The sequence below is a fragment of the Bidens hawaiensis genome, unplaced genomic scaffold (genome assembly GCF_021521415.1).
Source record: "Bidens hawaiensis isolate Kalapana, Puna unplaced genomic scaffold, B.hawaiensis_p1.1 tig00064539_1, whole genome shotgun sequence".
NCBI classification, from domain to species: Eukaryota; Viridiplantae; Streptophyta; class Magnoliopsida; order Asterales; family Asteraceae; genus Bidens; species Bidens hawaiensis.
The window spans coordinates 32,179-51,186 of record NW_027501509.1 but is presented as its reverse complement, the minus strand read 5'-3'; the positions used below and the strand labels follow the sequence as shown (position 1 = coordinate 51,186).

The following is a 19,008-nucleotide window of genomic DNA, read 5'->3' as shown; positions in this document are numbered from 1 at the left end:
ACGTCAAGATTGAGATGTCAAAAAAATTTGTTTTTGGGTTAAAAATGTTAAACGGACTAAACAACAGGGACCAAAATAATAATTTATTATAGTTTTTATTAAGTTTTCATTAGCTATTAAATATTTAAATTTACAATTTAACATTGTAATATTGTATCATGTTCCCAAAATTTCTAAGCTACCTTTAGGGTATCATCAATTAGTTTGTTTTTTTTAAATTAGACAAGTCTTTTTCAAAATTACAATATTATTATTTAAAATGGCTTTTTGCCTACTTATACCTGTTCCACTAAATTTAGTTCATAAAGTAATGCCATTAATTTGTTTACATTTTTATAAAGATATGATAAATGCTATTAAATTTATTATTTGTTTTGGAGGATCTTTATGATTTGCCAAACAATAAGAAATTCATCCAACATGGTTACGTGCCAATAATATCTATAGTTAATTTCACCCTTTGTCAATAAATGAAAAGTTTGTGATGTAACTAGTATAATTGCCAATAATCTGTTCAAGTAATACTTAAATATTTCAACTTAAAAAGGAAGAGATTTTGAGTTTAAATCCGACTTATGACAGAAAAAATTACATGGTTTTAGATTGGGCAATGAGGTTTTCTAATATATGATGGGTTTTCTTTTTAGAGTGAAATGAATATGATCAGGTGAGTCAATTATATCTAAATAGCAGTTAAAAGAAATGTAACTAATATAATTACTCTACCAAAAAAATCCCCAAAATTTTGAAATGACCACCTACTAATTTACTACCAGGATTAGTCGAACAAACTGAACAGGACTAAAAACAATTGACGTTATAATTAACTTTAAAAATTATTTTTGTTACAGAAAATTAATTGCTTTGTCGTCATGTTGCATAGTTAATTATACACAGAGTCTGAAATAAGTGTTTGTACGTCAAAAGGATCCTTTGGAAATATATACAGTTAATTGGTTATATGTTTTCTTGGCCTGAAACAAATGTTACGCCCGTGCGGCTGTGAGGAGAGCGACTTCTTTCCTATGGAAGTAGGCCTCAACCAAGGATATGTGATGAATCCTTTTTTTTTATAATTACAATAAGCATGGAATCATGGATGACTTGTCGAAGTCTACTCAAGAGGCAGTTATGTGATGCATCTTTAGGGTGATGAAGACATTTGTTAGTCGCGAAAAGGAAACAAAGCATAAATCTGAAGCTAGAGGAATGGTGAGTAGCCTAAGGGAATAAATGGTTAATGGTTGGTTGCTTTAAGACGAAGTATATTTACTATGAATTTAATTAGTGATGCAAGTGACAACAATGAAGATATCGAGATCACATCAAAGCCCATGTTGTTCATAACCAATCAATTTCAGTTATTTAGAATCGTTAGTATAAAACGGTGGGGACATACTCACTAACATGGATAATAATGAAGCCCATCGCGTCCATGTAGGCCGTTGTAGGTAAAAAGTACCTCCAGGGTGCTATGCTACAAAAGTTCCCCAGCTAAATTAAAGAAGAAATTTAAAGGGGTTTTCCATATAAAGTTGATGTGTCATTAAGAAGACACATATTCGCAAGCTGAATGTAAGAGAGATTAGGCTTGAGAGGTGAATGTGTGGGCAAATAAGATTCGACAAAATTAAAAAATGAGGTTTGTTGGAACGACTGAAGGTGGTTGGTGTATCTTTTACGATTAGGGTGGGAAGATCGATTGAGAGGGTCTCGGGGCATGTGAAGAAGTAACATTCGATGGAGCCTTTTTAGAGCCACATAATTAACTTGCATTGTGGTAGGGAGCGGTAGAGGCACACCTAAGCGAATCCAAAATGAATAGATTGAGCAAAGTTTGCTAGACTTGCAGTTCTCTAAAGACATGGCAGGATAGGTCCTTTTGAAAACATAGGATCAATACCAAGGACTTTAGAGGTTTGTATAAATTTATTGTAGCATCATAGAGGCTCATGGTCTTTGCATGTCACCTATTTCTTTTTTCGGTTTCTCTAGGTTGTTTATTTTATAGTTTTAATTCTTGTGTTCCTTGTATACTTTTCAGGTCTATGTGTGACTTTTTGAAACCATGAATCTCACTGGAAGCAGTATTTCAATCAATTGAGATTGAATTATTGTTTTGATATGAGGGAAATTTCTAAGAAACATGATGGTTGTACGTACTTTCATGGTCGATTATCTTTCAAAGAATAAACTAAATTATTTTTTTAGAACTTCGACTCACACTCTCATACATATGCTCCTAATTCTACTTTGTAGTCCATACCAATATTCGAACTCTTGATTCCATTGAGTTAAATGACCGTTTGAAAAAAAATTAAGTAATGTATCTTTTCTTTTCCTAATTAATGAAGAAATTTTATATAGCAAATTGGAAATAAATAATCACACCCTTTTTGTATTAGACGATAATAATCTCATATTTTAAAATCGTTACCAATAGTCCAACTATTTTTCTCTCAATGGACATCCGTTAAAAAACACTTAACTTCGTTAACTTTTTTTCCGAATTTCAAACCAATTTTTAGGGCAGTTGATCGAAAGAAAAATACGAGTCAGCCGATGTAAAACTTATCTTGATACGGTGATCCAAACAACGAAACAAGTGTTTTTTAACAGATGTCCAAAAAACTATGGGAGTTGAACATTTATCATCCAAAAAGATAAGTCTTTATGAAACATCTTAATAATTAAGCCAAAGACCCTTTACTGAATCAACTTTATTAAAAATATAAAATGCTCGATTTGTAAACTTGTAAAACAATTTAAACCTAAGAGAAAAGCAAATTACACAAATACCCTTTCTTGCTCACTCTCCTCCCCACTCAAATGGGCCACATGAATTACATTCTTTGATTAGTCTCATACTTTCTAGTTATAAAATTTAAAAATGACTTATTTCAACGAAGTGAATATATATAATTTCCTTGGTTTCATCATCAAAAAGTCTAGGCTTTTTAAAAAGATAAGATATTTGGAAGCTTGTGACCGAAAGTTTACAAACCAAAAATAATGGTTTACTAAGGAAAACAATTTATCTTAATTTATTATATTTATATTAAGAACAAAATAAACAACATCATCAAGCCCCATATAAATATTAACCAAAATAAACAATATCATCAAGTCCCGTATAACTAAACTAGTCTTGTATATTATTATTACTCGAATCAAACTATTATACAATTTTCAGAACCGAAATTTATCCAATTCTATAATATACTAGTTTTTATCCCCCGTATTACGGGGTTGTTTTATATTGTTTGTTCTAATATTTATTTATTTTTTGAATTTATATTTTTTTTATTGTATGAAAGTTAATAATATACTTATGGTTTGATGATAAATTGTTTCACAAATAAATAAGATGTTATAACCCAGTTTAAAAGTTATATGGTTTTGATGAGACCCAAGACCCGTTTATTTTTTTACTATAAAATTGGTTTCTTATTTATAAATAATATTTATGAAAGTTAATAATATACTTATGGTTTGATGAGACCCAAGATCCGTTTATTTTTTTTATTATAAAATTGGTTTTTTAATTTAAATAATATATATATCTTTTTTAAAATAAATAAGATATTAATTTTTAGTATATCCTATTTTATAGAATTTTTACATTAATAATTTGGTGAGAATAATTTTTAATTTAATGAGATGTTATAGCCCGTTTAAGGAATATCTGGGTTTGGTAAGACCCATACCCATGAATTCGGATCAAATGCATGAGAAACCTTCATTTAAAAATCAAGCAAATCTGGTAACTCCAAAAAAGGGGAAACGACCACATCGCGACACATAAGATTTTTATGTTTTCATTTATATATATTATTATTTATATATATTATAGATAGATAGATATGTAACTATAAACACTAATTATAGAAACTACATTAATAAATCAACCATCAAGATTTGCCAAAGGAACCCAAACTTTCCATGCCTTAATATCACCATCCAAACTACCACTATACACCATATACTCTCTCCCATTACCGTCACCGTTATCGTCGCTTTCTATGGCCACGGCCAAACACCTCACGGGACCACCGTGACCCTCCAAAACACCGACACACGAATAACTTTTTCCCGCCAATCTTCTCCACAATCTCACTGTTTTATCAGCTGAACCACTACAAACCAACTCGTTAACAATTTTCACACACAAAATCGCCTTTCTATGCCCCAAAAGCGCCGCGACAACCATCATGTGCCCACCGTCACCATCACCGGAGAAGTTTCTCTCACAAGCTATCATTACACCTGAACAGGCGCCGGATATTAACACGGAAAGATTATTGTCATAAGCTAAAGCATTCACTGCGGATTTATGGTGTGTTAATGAACTTATTAAATCATGTTTTCGGACTTGTTGATTGAATCTCCACACTTTGATTTTCCTGTCTGCTGAGCCGGTGTAGACGAAGCCTTCTTCGGATAATACGATCGCGTTAATGGCGTCATCGTGTGCGTTTGAAACCGACTCTAAGCACTTGAAATCAGAACTCCTCCATACCTTGACATAATATATGAGTTATATATTAGTTAGAGTTTGTAAAGAGTTTGAATTGATAATCTCAATGAATAATTTACAAACATAAATAGCCACAAATCTCCTATAACTGAGGAGATAATTAACAACCTAAATTAACATGTTTTACAAACCATATATACAATATAATTACGTAAATCATTGATACTATTAGAGTTTATTGTAATTGTTTATACTATAATTAAGTTTACATTGTAATTATGCTTAATTTAGAGGTGTGCACGCAGAGGCGGACCTAGGCTTTGGAAATGGGGGGATGTCGCCCACTTTAATTTTTTTTAGTGTTGTTTGTATTTGAAAATCTTGATCGTCCTTCTTAAAATTAGTGACGTCGTCCTCCATGAAAATAATTTCTGGATCCGTCACCGTGTACACGAGATTGAATGAACCAAAAAGTAACCGGAATAACCAACGTTACCAAATTTAATAAGAAAAAACTCACAATTTTATTTTAGTTTAAGAACATTTTTTTGTTTTGTTGTGATTTTGCTAGCAACCAAAACTGAAAAGGCCCGACAACTGTAATTTAATTGAAAAAAAAAGGCTGATTTAAAGTAGTTTATACGAAATTAATAAATGGTGCTTAAAATCTTAGCTACAAATATGTAAAAATTATTTGTTAACCATTAGTTAACTAAAAAAATATACTACACAAATTCATTATTATTTTTCACAATTTTTCTCATACATAAATATTTAAGCTCAAATGTTATATAGAAAAATCCGAAATCACCCAAAAAAAAAACCGAAATCATCAAGACTGAACGATTTTAAAATACCCAACAAACCGATTTTTCAGTTTTCACTTGGTTTAAGCCAAAAACCGACTCAAACACACACTACTCTTTACATTATATATATAACTAATTAATAAAAAACATATCTCACAAGTCACAACTTGTTTACCTTAAAACTCCGATCCCATGAAGCTGAGTAAATCCTAGATTTATCAACCGACACAGCCAACGAAGACACTGCATCATTATGATGAACCCACGTGAGTTTCTTATGCCGGCGAATTGTCACATAATTTTTCGCAAACAAAACCTTAGTCAACCGGTCTTTTAACGTAGGCAAACTCGTAACAATATCAATACCAAACTTATTAACTTTCCATACCCTAATCTTATTATCTTGGTGCCCACTAATAATAATATCATCACCAACCATTTGCAAACACTTAACCGCACTGTTACACTTAACAGAAATAAACTCTTCGTCCGACGTGGCATCCGGGTGACGTGGCCACCGGTGGATTATGTTGCTAGATGAGCCACTAAAGAGGTGGTTTTTAGTAAGGATTAAAGAGAGGATGTGACAAGAGTTGGGTTTGATGGTGAATAAACAGTCCGGGTTAACGGTGTTTGACGGTGTTATAACGGCGGAGAGTGACGGCGGTAGGCTTGATCTAGAGGAGAATGAAGAGTTGAAAGAGTCTTGTGAGAATGAAAATGAGAGTGATCTGAGGTTTGATGATACATGGTCATCTTTTGGGGTTGATAATAATCTAAAAGAACAGGAAAATGGTTGGAAATTAATGTTTCCGACCATGATTTTGTGTTTGTGTGGTTTAAGGTAGTGATGGCTTGTGGGATTATAAAGGAAAATAAGAAGGTTATGAGAGGCGTATTTTAGCAAATAAAGTTGAAGGAAAGTGAGAAAATTGGTAAAAAGAGGACACATGGTGGATTTGGGAGTTTAATATGGTTTATGTGATATGTAATATTGTGACTTTTGGATATTATTATCTTATTTGATATTTTATTGGTAAACATGATTTTAGATAATACACATGTTGTGTATTGCAAGAGAAATAAAGAGGTTGATGACGTACACATAATTTGTACTTTTCAAGTAATAATTACCTTTACATGTTAGTTATATGTAAAAGGTATAGGGAAAATAAGAGCGAGTGAGTTTTTACTTCCTTTTATCATGAATTTAACATGAAGTTATAGGTCTTTTGCATAAAGGTAGATAGGTGTGAAACGATTTCAGGTCGAAGTTGTTTAGCTAAAAGGGTTAATGTTGGAAGGGGCGGATGAGCGGATCTACATAGTAAGTAGAGGTTCATGGGAAACCCTCGGGTTTCGAAATAAATGGTGTAATGTTAAATAGAAAATGCCGGGATGAACCAATTGGGATGCTAATTAAACAAATGATGTAGTGGATAAAGTCATGGAATTAGTCAAGGTCTTGGGTTTAATTTTTGATTCGGCTAGTTTTTTGAAACTTTTTTTTATTTTTTACATGCTAACCTATTAGATTATATTTGTGTTAAAGCCATTGTTTTAAATACTCTGCGCTATGATTTTTTTTAGGATTGTCATGTTTCTTTGGCAGAATCGAACCTCCACCTGACATGTAAATCAAAGGGTTGTTCAAGCTGTTGTGTTCAATTTTAGATCATTCTTCTACCTGTTTATTAGTAAACAACTAACAATATTGTATACTTATCTAAACACTCATAACACAATACTGTCGGTAACATAGAAATTTATTATGCAAAATGAATTATGGTGATATATATTCACTATAATAATGTATTTTCATTGTTGTGGTTGTATTACGTATTATTGCATAATTATTGTTTTCATTTTGTTTATTTTATATGAGGCTCGATAAAGCTCAAACCGGAACCAAATTGTTTGTAACGGTTTGGTATGGTTCAGTTTTGGTTTTTGATAATCAAAAACCATTACTAACGCTTTGGCTCACAGTTTAACCTAAAAGCCATTAAAACTGAATCGCGAACATTGTCAAACTGATCCAAAACTTTTATATATTGATTGCTATTATATTAGATAAAATATAAACACCGAATTCCTCTTAGAAAAAGTTTATGGATCCGCCATTGATAGTTGGCTGACTTTAAGTATTGATCGGCTTATATATTATTTTTGAACAACCAGTTGGATTGCTAACAAGGCATTGTCCTGCTCAATCATCTTCATTCTACTTTCATGAGGAAACTTATCATAAGTGAGAAAACATTCTAGCCCAAACTGAATCCATCTACCCTTTTATGTCAAACGTGAAACCTGAACTAAAGACCCTTTTTTTGTAAATTGATGTCTTTGGATGTCTTACCTCAACCACTTGAACAAATAAGCGTTGGCGACTGGTTCATATCTATTAATTATAATATTTAAAGAGTATCTTTCCAATTTAAGCAAGTTGTATATATTTTTCTCAATCACAAAGTATACTCAGGTTAAGATTTGTCTTTTTGTAAATTTGTAATAAAAGAAGTCCTATGAAGACAAAGTTTGTAAGTTTAATCATATTAATGTAACATGGGCTATCTATTAAAAGAAATAATAAAAATGGAAGGTTTTGGTCACCACATTTAGTTGGACCATAAATTGTTATTTTAACCCGAAATAGACCGGGTTACCCGATCAATAGTATATGAGTCGTGTTAAATTCAACTCCTGAAACACTGAAACGATCCATTGAACACCTTACATTTACAAGTTACAAACTTACAAGTTGTGTGTCAAATATATCCAATGAAAATATGTCACATTATATATGCGTCATAGGTAGCAAACCGATCAAAATTACCACGTCGTCTCTGTTTCACCTTGTGACAATGTTTTATGTGTCATTGAATAAGACCAACCAATTTACAACATGTCATCACTTTTATGATTAAATACAACTTTCAAATTATGTCTAAAGTGAATTTATTTATCAGTGATTTTGTTTTCACTTCAATTTCTCTATCGATCAACAGATTTCTCAATTTAATTTACACGGAAGAATTTCGTAATGTTGTTGAATGTTGAATACCTTGATATCAATGATATATCTTTTCTTTAATTATTATTCTAAATAATTCATATTAGATCTTTTACATTCTTTATTATTCCAACTTGAGGTGTGATATGAGGGACTGAGGGGCTTTCGTATTGGCTCAAGGGAAGGAATGCCCACCTGCCGCTTTGGTGTTTGGTGGTAGGTCAAATCATAATCAAGGATAACATATTCCGATATTGTTCTATTTATTAAGTAAATTATACTTCGAAGTTCACATTTCAACCAATTTCGATTCACTTTGTTTAAATTAACAAGGATTCATTTCGGAGAGAGATGGGGACCAATGCCCTATCAATCTCCCATATGGGTGAAACAGGTTCGTCATAAGATGCCGAAGTCACATTACCCTCATCCTGACACTCTCTTTGTTTCTTTCAAATTTTAAACTACCAAACCATTGCATACACTGCAACTATAATATCTTTTTGCCAAATCACTCTCTCTAAGACTAAGGGTAATGGAGCTTGGTTGAGCCCCAAGTGAGCCAAGCAAAACCCAACACGTAGGCGTTGACATGGCACAGGATCAAGCCCCTCAACCAAGCCCCAGAGGGTGTAGTGGTCCAGGTGATCAGGGGCTTGATCCAGTTATTTATTTATTTATTTTAAAACTCGAGATACTTTTCGTATAGTTTCCGACAACGATCTATATTGCCAAGTTGCAACTCAACCTCAATGTACTTCTTAAAAACCTTATCTTTAGGTGCAACTCCAATTGCATTACCAAGAATTGAACGCGCACCCGGGAGATTCAACTGTCTGATCTCAAACTGGGCAGCCAATAACCAAATCTTCGCGAATGAAAACTTCTTATGTGGGATCAGTTTCAAACACTCGCGATAAACGCCCCTCGCTCTAGAAACATCTTGTGCGCCAAGCTCTTCATACAAAGCATAGTTAATCCAAAAGTAAATATATCTCTGCCAGTATCGTTTCTCGTCGGCCGGAGGCACGTTCGCAATCGCTCTTTTCGCCACGATTGCTTCATCGACACCCTCGCGATCACCATACCCCTTTGCTCGCTCGTTGATGGACCTTGCACGGTCAGTCTCCTTGTTTCGTAACTCAAATTGAATATACGAAAGCCACGCGTGTTGGTCGGGTTCCCAAGTCATCCACCTTTCAAATATTACCCTGGCGCCTTCAACGTTCCCGAGCATCTCCTCCATGTGAACATACTTATACCACAGCTGATCCACTCTAGGCAGCAACCTCGGTCCCAGACGTTCCTGGCCCGATCAATGAATTTGTTTTTCGTCTCAAAAAGAGCATACTCGAGCCACATTGTGTGGTCTCTGCGATCGAGTTCAACTGCTCGTTCCCAGACGGACCTGGCACGATCAAAATCGTGATGCGACTCCTCCCATTTAGCGTACTTGAGCCACAGTCCTTCGCTTTTGTTACTCCTCCTAACCGAGTCTTGGAATTCTTCACGTTTTCGAAGACGGTAGTCTGCGAGTTCTGATGTGTGGGTGATATTTTGGGTTGGGGGTCGGTGACGGTCTCTGGCTTCACGTATAATCTGGTCGGCGGTGATTTGAGCGGGAGCAGGTGTTTTATTCTTAACCCTCACTGCTCGGGGAAGAAGAAGATAATTATTATTATTACTTGCCATCGTATTGCTACGGGAACAAAGAAAGAAAGAAAGAAAGAAGAACGAGTGGACAGATCGATTTACTGATCGAGATTAACAAACCCTAGGATTAGTGAAGGCGAATGGTGAAAACAAACAATGAATTGAGTTGAACTGAAAATTCATCCTGCCCTATTTATATACGTAATAGGGCACAAAATTAATTATAAAAGAATTATATTGTTTTATTCCAAAAATTAATAATAATAATAATAATAAAAACAATAAAAATTAAATAATGGTGGTTTTTCTGGATAGCTCTACAATCCTTTAAATAAAATTAGAATCTCGTCTCATCCTATGTTCATTTTTTTATATATATTCTTATCAAAATAACTATACTAGTTTTTATACCTTGTGTTATCGGAGTTGTTTTACATTATTTGTTTTTAATATATATTTATTTTTTGAATTTTTATCTTTTTTATTGTATGAACGTTAATAATATATTTATGGTTTGATAATAAATTGTTTCACAAATAAATGAGATGTTCTAAAAAAATATGGGTTTGATGATTACCCGCTTATTTTTTTTACTATAAAATTGGTTTTTTAATTATAAATAATATACATCTTTTTTTAAATAAATCATATTTTAATTTTTAGTATATCCCTACTTTATAGATTTTTATATCAGATATTTGGTGAGATTAATTTTTAATTTAATGAGATGTTATAACCCATTTAAAAAATATATGGGTTTGATAAGACTCATACCCGTGAATTCGGGTCAAATGCATGAGAAGTTTTCATTCAAAAATCAAGCAAATCCGGTGACTCCGAAAAAGGGGAGCGACCACATCGCGACACGTAAAATTTTTATGCTTTCGTTTATATATATTATAGATTCGGTCAAACTATGACCAACTAGTACTTTATATAAGTATATCAATGAGGGAATGTGACCAGTCATTAACAATTTATTAAAAATTAAACTGATTGAAAAAATACACTTAAAAGAACACTACAAAGTACAAACCATTGAAAAACATTAAATGCTCTTTTTTATTTTCCTACCTCCTCACGCTGATTTCATCTATGGTCGATAGTTTAAACGACAAGGAGCGACCACATCGCGACACGTAAAATTTTTATGCTTTCGTTTATATATATTATAGATTCGGTCAAACTATGACCAACTAGTACTTTATATAAGTATATCAATGAGGGAATGTGACCAGTCATTAACAATTTATAAAAAATTAAACTGATTGAAAAAATACACTTAAAAGAACACTACAAAGTACAAACCATTGAAAAACATTAAATGCTCTTTTTTATTTTCCTACCTCCTCACGCTGATTTCATCTATGGTCGATAGTTTAAACGACAAGGGGCGGACCTACCTTGCTTGCGAAGGGGTAGGCCGACCCATGCGAAAAATATATAATATATTTAGTGGTATATACGTGTCAAAATCTAAACCGATCTTTGTGAAATTTTGACGCCGACCACTATGAAACTTCAAACTTAAGATGAAAAGAAAAGAATAAACCAACAAGAATTTTCTGACAACGGCATAAATGTTTGCTTACAAAGTTATAGTTAGACAAAAATGAAGAAGATGACTCAATTAAAGTTATAAAATGTAGTGACCCTAACGTTCCTGTTTAGATACCGAACTAGATCTACATCTTTCATGGCCCAATATTGAGCTAAGGTTAAAATAAATATAAACTCCACAAAATATTATTGCACACACTTTTATATGGTTATTTTACTTTTACTTAACCTAATCTACCTATTCTAATAAAGTAAAATAACTGGCACACGTGTCACTTGAAGATTCATTCCTAGCCACAATTTCCCGCTCAAATTAATTTCTATTTTTAATAAAATTATATTTATGTCAGTGTAATCAAAACATATCAGTTCATCATTTAATTAAATAACTAATTACCTAAATTATAGAAATTACAAATATACAGGTTTTTATGTAAATATAATTAAATTATTTATATCTTTAATGAAATCAAATATAGGTCTAAAATGATAGGAAGTAAATTTTAAATGAATAAAAAATTTTATTCTCACATATTTATTCAATCTAGGGGTGCTTTGAGTTTGCCTTTGGGTTTATGGTTTCTTGGGTCGGGTTCTTCGGGTTTCAAAGTTGTAAATTTAGAACCAAAACCTAACCCAAATCTGTCACAGTTTTTCTGGTTCAGGTTGTTTCAGTTTGTGTTTTTCAAGTTGGGTTACTTGAGTTTGGGGTGTCTAACAAAACAAAATGTAAATAAAAAAGTAAATAAAAGTTATAACGTGAAAACTAAAGCAATGTACACTTTTTTATTCCTTATGTAAATAACCAAATACTAAATAAACATAACCCGGTAAAATAAACAGTATGTTTTTAAACAATAAATAGTCGATCAACTATAATAGATGGAATAAGAACAAGAGGAATGCGTAGATTGTTCCCTATACGTGTACATACCTAATAATAATATTATGTTTTTAAACATCGTAGTTTATTCGGGTTTTTCAGGTTGACCCAAAACCTAGACATCAAACCCAAGAACCAACCCGGATTACTTAGGTTCCGGTTTGGTTGGTCTTTTCTCGGATTCGGGTTTTTCGGGTCAGGTTAGTTTTGGTTCGGGCTCGGGTTTTCTCGGGTCGGGTTTCAAGTAAAAGTGACAACTCTAATTCAACATCCCATGGATCCATAGAGTTTTCATATATCTCTTTCGAAACTATAGTACAAGCATGTTTTATTCATGCTAATTTTATATATGATGTTTTTTATGTCATTATTAATGAAACATTGTATCATTTTTTGTTAGAATTTGCTATTTCAGTAAAAATAATATAATTACAACTTATAAAATCAATATGTGCGTATTTTTTGTGATTACGAAGGAGCTGTGTAACTATCCACCAACGTATTCGTATGAATATTCAATTAGAAAATATAATTTTAACTTATAAAACCATTTAACTTGATAAAATATAATTTTATTAGTTTAAATTTAATCATTTAATTTTATAGCTTAATTGTATTTCTTTTAAGCGTCATGTGTGTCACACGGGCTCTAAAGTTAGTATAAAATAAAAGTCATTATTGTTTGCGTATCATACTAGCATTACTCATCCATTATTTAGTATATTATTTATTACTCTTTTCAATAAGCTTTTGGTTTTCATTAATATATGAATAACATTCTTATTGTATAGATATTGTTTTATCAAAATATTTTTTTAATGAACATTAGTTAATTTTTATCAAATCCTCTAAAAACAATTAAACAAATGCGCATAGTACATCGATTTTTATTGATAAAGACTTGTTTATAAATGTCAAACGAGATGATGTTATAGCTAGATTTCAAAAACTGTAAACTTGTAGATAAGAACTGTTCATATGTTTTATTCTATATATGCATTTTTAAGAACGCTTCACGACCACGCATCTTTTTGATTATATGATCTTTTCTTCGCCTATTCTTTTCTTATATGATCCAACCCGATTTAACTCGACCGGAACTGCCGGACATCAGAAAAATAAAGATATGTATACATATACCGATTTGACCCGACCCGACCCGACCCAAACTGTCGAAGTGGACACAAAAATTTTATATTATCTATAGTTGAGCACCGATCCAAAAAAATCCCGACCCATGTAAGAAAATTTCCTGGGTCCGTCACTGTAAACGAGTAAACGACAGTGAAAGCTTGGACATTGAACTCTTTTTTATTGTTTTTTGTTGACCAGTAATGCATCAAAGTTATAATACTGGAAAACTTTGTTGAATCTGTATATGTGCACTTAAGACCAGATGGCCCAAGATAGGTTATTTTAAACTAATTATTTGTTTATCAATGTACCCGATGACGGTTTTGAATTGCAAAAATGTTGATACTATGCTACCACTACTTTCATATTTACTACTTGACACTTCAACATAATACTTATTTGCTGTAAAAACTATCAGTTCCAAGTATTACTTCATTCATAGTCTTTCATTTTTCTTGCTTCCTTTTTTATTTCATGAGCATATTCGTAGATATTCGATTTTGTTCACGAACCAAACACCCTATCAGTTTCTTAGTTCAGTTGTGTGTACACTTGTCTCATAGATTGGGACATGTTAAACATGTTTTATCATTCACACTTTGCACATTTCAACCTAAAGTGGGGTGTTTGAATGTTTTAATCAAGTACACTTACGTTCTAAAGTTTTTGGCCATCAAAAATTTAGTAGCATAAATGATATTAGGCTATGTTTTTTTTATCATCAAGTGTTTTTATGTTAATAGTATAGTTATTGTAGTCATATACAAAGCGTTATTTGCATCTAAAAACCTTGAGGTGGAGATGATCGGATAGATAATTACCCGTCAATAATTCAAATGGTCATTTAAAAAAAAATCTAGACACCTTGAAAATTGTGGGGAAAAGTGTGTATTGGTCAAATGGAAAATATTATAGCACTTTAAATGGTATAGTTAGTGTAGTATAGCACTCTATAAATGGTAGCAAAAACATTACCCTATCAATCCAACAAAATTCCCATAAAATATAAGGATACAACCATGAATGATCACCACATAAACCAGCATCCCAAAATTCAATCTGTCACCTTTCTTTCTTAAATTGCAAACAAAAAACAAAACACAAAGAAACGTGTATGAACTCGGATCAAATATCATCATCATCTTCCCAACGTCTACAAAGAATAGCTCGGAATCATTTGCAAAAACTGTGATCTTGCTAACGCGTCGTTTGAAAACCGACCCAAAACCGCAATTGTTGCAGTATTACTACCAAATTTCTCAATCCCTCTAGAGATCATACAAGTGTGATTAGCTTCAACAACCACCATTATATCTCCACCTAATAATGGAGAAACCGTTTCTGCAATCTGTCGAGTCAATCGTTCTTGAACTTGTAGTTTAAACCCGTGAAAATGTACAATCGACTGCAATAAAGATTTCCCTATAGGGTTTATTTCTTCACCTGACATGTAACCTATATGAACCAACCCGTAAAACGGAAGCAAATGATGTTCGCAAAGTGACCATAAAGATAAATTAACCTCGGATCTAACAAGTTCTTTAGTATTACCAATCCCAATGGGCCTCAACGGGATAGTGGCAAGCCCGTTAAGCTTCATCTCCAAGTTTGAATCTTTAAAGTTCAGGAGCCATTCTATAAACCGGCTAGGCGTACCCACAAGCTCTTTTCTACATGGGTCTTGACCCAACGACCTTAAAATTGACGCAACGGCTATCTCCATGTCAGGATTACCACCAGGCCCCACTTTCTGGGACCGTGACTGGCACCACGAATCTTTTAACGAGTTTCTTGAACGAATATTATCTAAACTTATGCCTCGGCATCTTAAAAGCCCAAAAAAGTCAATCCAGTTGACCGAATCTTTATCTTCAAAAGTACCCAAACCCGACCCGACTATAGTTTTGGCAAATCTTTTGTGGTTTGAGTCGAGAAAAGCCGACTGGAAATTGGGGAAATAAATGTGTGAGCATTGAAGAACAACCGCAACACCGGTCGGGCTGATTCCGTGGTGTAAACCAAAGCAAATATCGTTTGCTAATTGTTGTGGGTCTTGGAGACGTTTGGCGAAAATGTCGGCAACCCGAGAGAGTTTGCTAAGGCCCACTACCCGTTTACCGGAGGGGATGTAGCCTACATGGCATTTTACCTGGAACGGGAGTAAACAAGACTCACAGTATGAGAAGAGATCGATATCTCTAACGAGAACAAGCCCACCAGCTCCTCCTGCGAGCCCGGTTCCATTTTCTACACCGACTTCTGGGAATAATGCACCTTGGACTATATCTTTAACGTTTTGTTTGTACCCTGCATAAGCCCAAAACAACACAAATTTTAAAAACCTTTATGAACAATCATCGCGTGAAAAGATTATAAAGGTTATAGCATTCTAATAATAATCCAATCTTTATAAAGATGATTTGGGGGGGTTTTGACATTACAACACACTTTGAATGACTTTCAACCAGTTTGAATGGTTTCCTATTTATCTACTAAATTACTTTACCACTTTGACATGTTAAATAAGATCAACCCATTCATAAGTAAACGGGTGAAAATCCCGCCTCCAGGTGAACATCTAAAGAAGCCTCAGAAGGTCAAAACAGGTACTTTTGCATGAACAAGTCAACACATGCAAGATCAGGCTGAATTAGCTAAAAATATACTTTGAATGACTTTTGCCACATTTAACTAGCTTCCTATTTAACTTTCAACCTGTATAACCAGCATCCTATTTTAGCTATTTATTTATTTTACCACTTTGCACGGGTCAAACATGTCAGGTCAAAAACATTTTTATACATCAAGTTCAAATCTCTTTATGAACACTAACACTTAATGTGTTAAGTGATTATAATGGTCATAGTATTCGAATAATAATAAACCAATCTTGTTTTAAAGCTTACTATTGAGGCTTTTAACATTAAAATTTAAAACACGCTTTGGATAACTTTCGACCCGTGTAGCTAGTTTCCTATTTATAGCTGTAGTTTCATTTTACCACTTTGACCCGTTAAAGATAACACATACTAGGATCAACCATTTATAACGTAACAGGTCAAAATCCCACCTCGAGATCAACATCTAAAGAAACCACAGCAGATCAAAACGGGTACTTTTGCATGTACCGGTGAAATAAACATGCCAGATCTGACTTTCAACGACTCGGTTCAACTAACTTCCTACTTGGCAAGCACTTTTAACATCCACCTAACTTACAAGTACACTATCTAACTACCACTAACCTACAATCAACAGACTATCCACTATCAAAACATCTTATTCCAAATTTCCAATTATCAAAATTCAAATCAAATTCAACCAAATCAACATCAATAAAACCATCCAAACACATAATTCAACACACAAACAAAAAGGTTACCTTTAGTCCCTTCTCGAAGCGCTTTCGCAACCCGAAGAGGCGTCTTTCGAAGGCCTTCTCTATTAACATCTTCCCCCAAACCCTGCAACAAAACCTTGACAGCATCTTCAATAGCCACAGTCTCTGGTTCATGGCCAAAATCATCATCAAGCTTCACACCATTTTCAAGAACCACACAATAGTGACCCTCATCTAAAGCTCCCATTGAAAGACACAGAAACCCTAATCAAGATTCAATTTTTTCAATCAAAGTCTTCACCTTTTTCAATCAATATTGAATCTTTTTAACAAAAAGATCCTTGATTTGAAAAACCCAGATGGGAAAATACAAATATGAATTGTTTTGGGCTAATATGTTGATGAATTGAATAGATAAAGGAAAAGTGGCCACTGGTTAGAGATATGGGAGATGGGGCAGAGAAAATGGTTGCAATTTGTGTGAATTATATAGAGATTGTGAAAGGGTATGTATGTGTTTGTGTGTATGTATTGGATTATTATTATTATTAAAATAATAATAAAATAAAAATGAAGAAATGATACTAATAGATCCAATCAATCCCAACCTTGGATCTTTGAGGTTGTTGATGAATTAGGGTTATCGGCGGCTGTGTCTTTTCGGGGTGGGCCCAGGATGCAAGATCTGGGTAGGAAAGCTATCGTTGTCAACTGTTACACACACGTTAAGATGTTTGTGTGTGTGGGATATATAGATACATGGGTGTGTATGTATGTATGTATTGGGTTGGTGGTGGTGGTCAAGTAGAGTTTATAGGACTTGCTCACCAACCGTCTGTTGGGTTCATGGGGGATCTAGGGCCTCGAATAATATTCCACCAAAGTTGTCTATTAGTGGTCCGTGGAAACAAATCGTTGCTGTCCCAGGGATCCTCGAGAGCTTAAATGTCGATACTCGTCTTTGGTTCAAAGGGAGAATTGGGTGTGGCTCTAGTATAATGTTCTGGTTGGATTATTGGATTGATGATGAATTATTATCCACATCGTTCCCTGCCTTATTCGCACTGGAAAGAAACAAGTGTTGCACTGTCACAGACCGGGTCTGGATGGGCCCTGCGGGTGTCGGCTTTTCGTGGAACTGGAAGCGGGTTGGGTTGTCCGATGATGAAGCTGCTGAATTGAGTGAAATGTTGGTTTTTCTGGGGATGTGGCGCTGAATGGGTCAAAGGATAGATGGATTTTCACTCCTAATGGGTTGTGTGGCTTCTCTGTAGGTACAGTCAAACTACTGATCTCTGAAAACAGACAGTACCCGGCTGCAGTCACGTTTCGTATGGTCGAGATGGGTTCCAAAAAAGGTTTGCGTAGTGGCGTGGCGAGCGAACCTCGATCGACTTCCTACAGCGGCTGCACTACAAAGGCGAAGTATACCTATTGTGAATGATCTGTGTAACTTCTGTCATTTGCAAATGGAATGTACCGAACATGTCTTCACGGGCTGTCCGTTTGTTTCCGAAGTGTGGCAACAGGTTTGGAGGTGGTGCAATATACCGGCTCAAGTTATTTTCCACGTCAGTGACTTGTTGGGGATTCATAAGTCAGCCATGTCAGGACAACGGCAAAGAGAGACTTTGTACGCGGTGGTTTTAACTACCTTCTGGAGCGTTTGGAGGGCCAGAAACGAGGCTGTTTTCAATCACAAAGAGCCTTCGGTTCAGGCGATCGTAGAAGAGGTAAAGGTTATGAGCTTCTTGTGGATTCGAAATCGGGCGACTATGGGAAACATGACATGGGAAGCTTGGCGGAGATTCGACACGTGCAAGATGCATAGATCTGGTACACGGCCTTAGTGCAGGTTTTCTGTTTTGTATTGCCTCTTTGTGGGGCTGTTCGTTGATGTTGTATATGTACTCGGTTGATGTCTTCTCGGTTGTATAATCTTGTATGCTAGCGTCTTACTAGTATGTCGGGAATAAAAGTTTGGTTGACCGTTCAAAAAAAACCGTCTGTTGGGTTCGGGTCGGGTCAAGAGTGGTGTGACATCATGACTCCACCAACCCACCTTGGAAGTTGACTTTTTTTCCATTGAAAGTTGGAATATTTTATATCCCTATGATTGCAGATCTCAAAAACTCGCAC

The 19,008-nt window shown here is 34.2% G+C and overlaps 2 protein-coding genes and 1 pseudogene across 2 annotated transcripts; all 3 read right to left on the bottom strand.

Annotated features, from left to right (window-relative positions):
• Window positions 1-3,904: 3,904 nt before the first annotated feature.
• Window positions 3,905-6,396, bottom strand: LOC143604260 (protein JINGUBANG-like). Its single transcript, XM_077080791.1, has 2 exons — window positions 5,462-6,396; window positions 3,905-4,519 (listed from the first exon to the last, which is right to left on the bottom strand). The coding sequence occupies exons 1-2, from the start codon at window positions 6,236-6,238 to the stop codon at window positions 3,905-3,907; spliced, it is 1,392 nt and encodes a 463-aa protein (XP_076936906.1). The 5' UTR covers window positions 6,239-6,396.
• A 2,585-nt stretch (window positions 6,397-8,981) lies between these two features.
• Window positions 8,982-9,991, bottom strand: LOC143604259 (uncharacterized; annotated as a pseudogene).
• Window positions 9,992-14,508: 4,517 nt separating this feature from the next.
• Window positions 14,509-17,357, bottom strand: LOC143604264 (GTP cyclohydrolase 1-like). Its single transcript, XM_077080797.1, has 2 exons — window positions 16,912-17,357; window positions 14,509-15,836 (listed from the first exon to the last, which is right to left on the bottom strand). The coding sequence occupies exons 1-2, from the start codon at window positions 17,114-17,116 to the stop codon at window positions 14,683-14,685; spliced, it is 1,359 nt and encodes a 452-aa protein (XP_076936912.1). The 5' UTR covers window positions 17,117-17,357; the 3' UTR covers window positions 14,509-14,682.
• Window positions 17,358-19,008: the final 1,651 nt, after the last annotated feature.

Coding starts and splice junctions, on each gene's coding strand:
- LOC143604260 (XM_077080791.1), bottom strand. CDS start 6,238: ATGTGTCCTCTTTTTACCAATTTTCTCACTTTCCTTCAACTTTATTTG. Junction 4,520..5,461: donor CATGGGATCGGAGTTTTAAG/GTAAACAAGTTG, acceptor TATTATGTCAAG/GTATGGAGGAGTTCTGATTT.
- LOC143604264 (XM_077080797.1), bottom strand. CDS start 17,116: ATGGGAGCTTTAGATGAGGGTCACTATTGTGTGGTTCTTGAAAATGGT. Junction 15,837..16,911: donor GCTTCGAGAAGGGACTAAAG/GTAACCTTTTTG, acceptor GGGCTTATGCAG/GGTACAAACAAAACGTTAAA.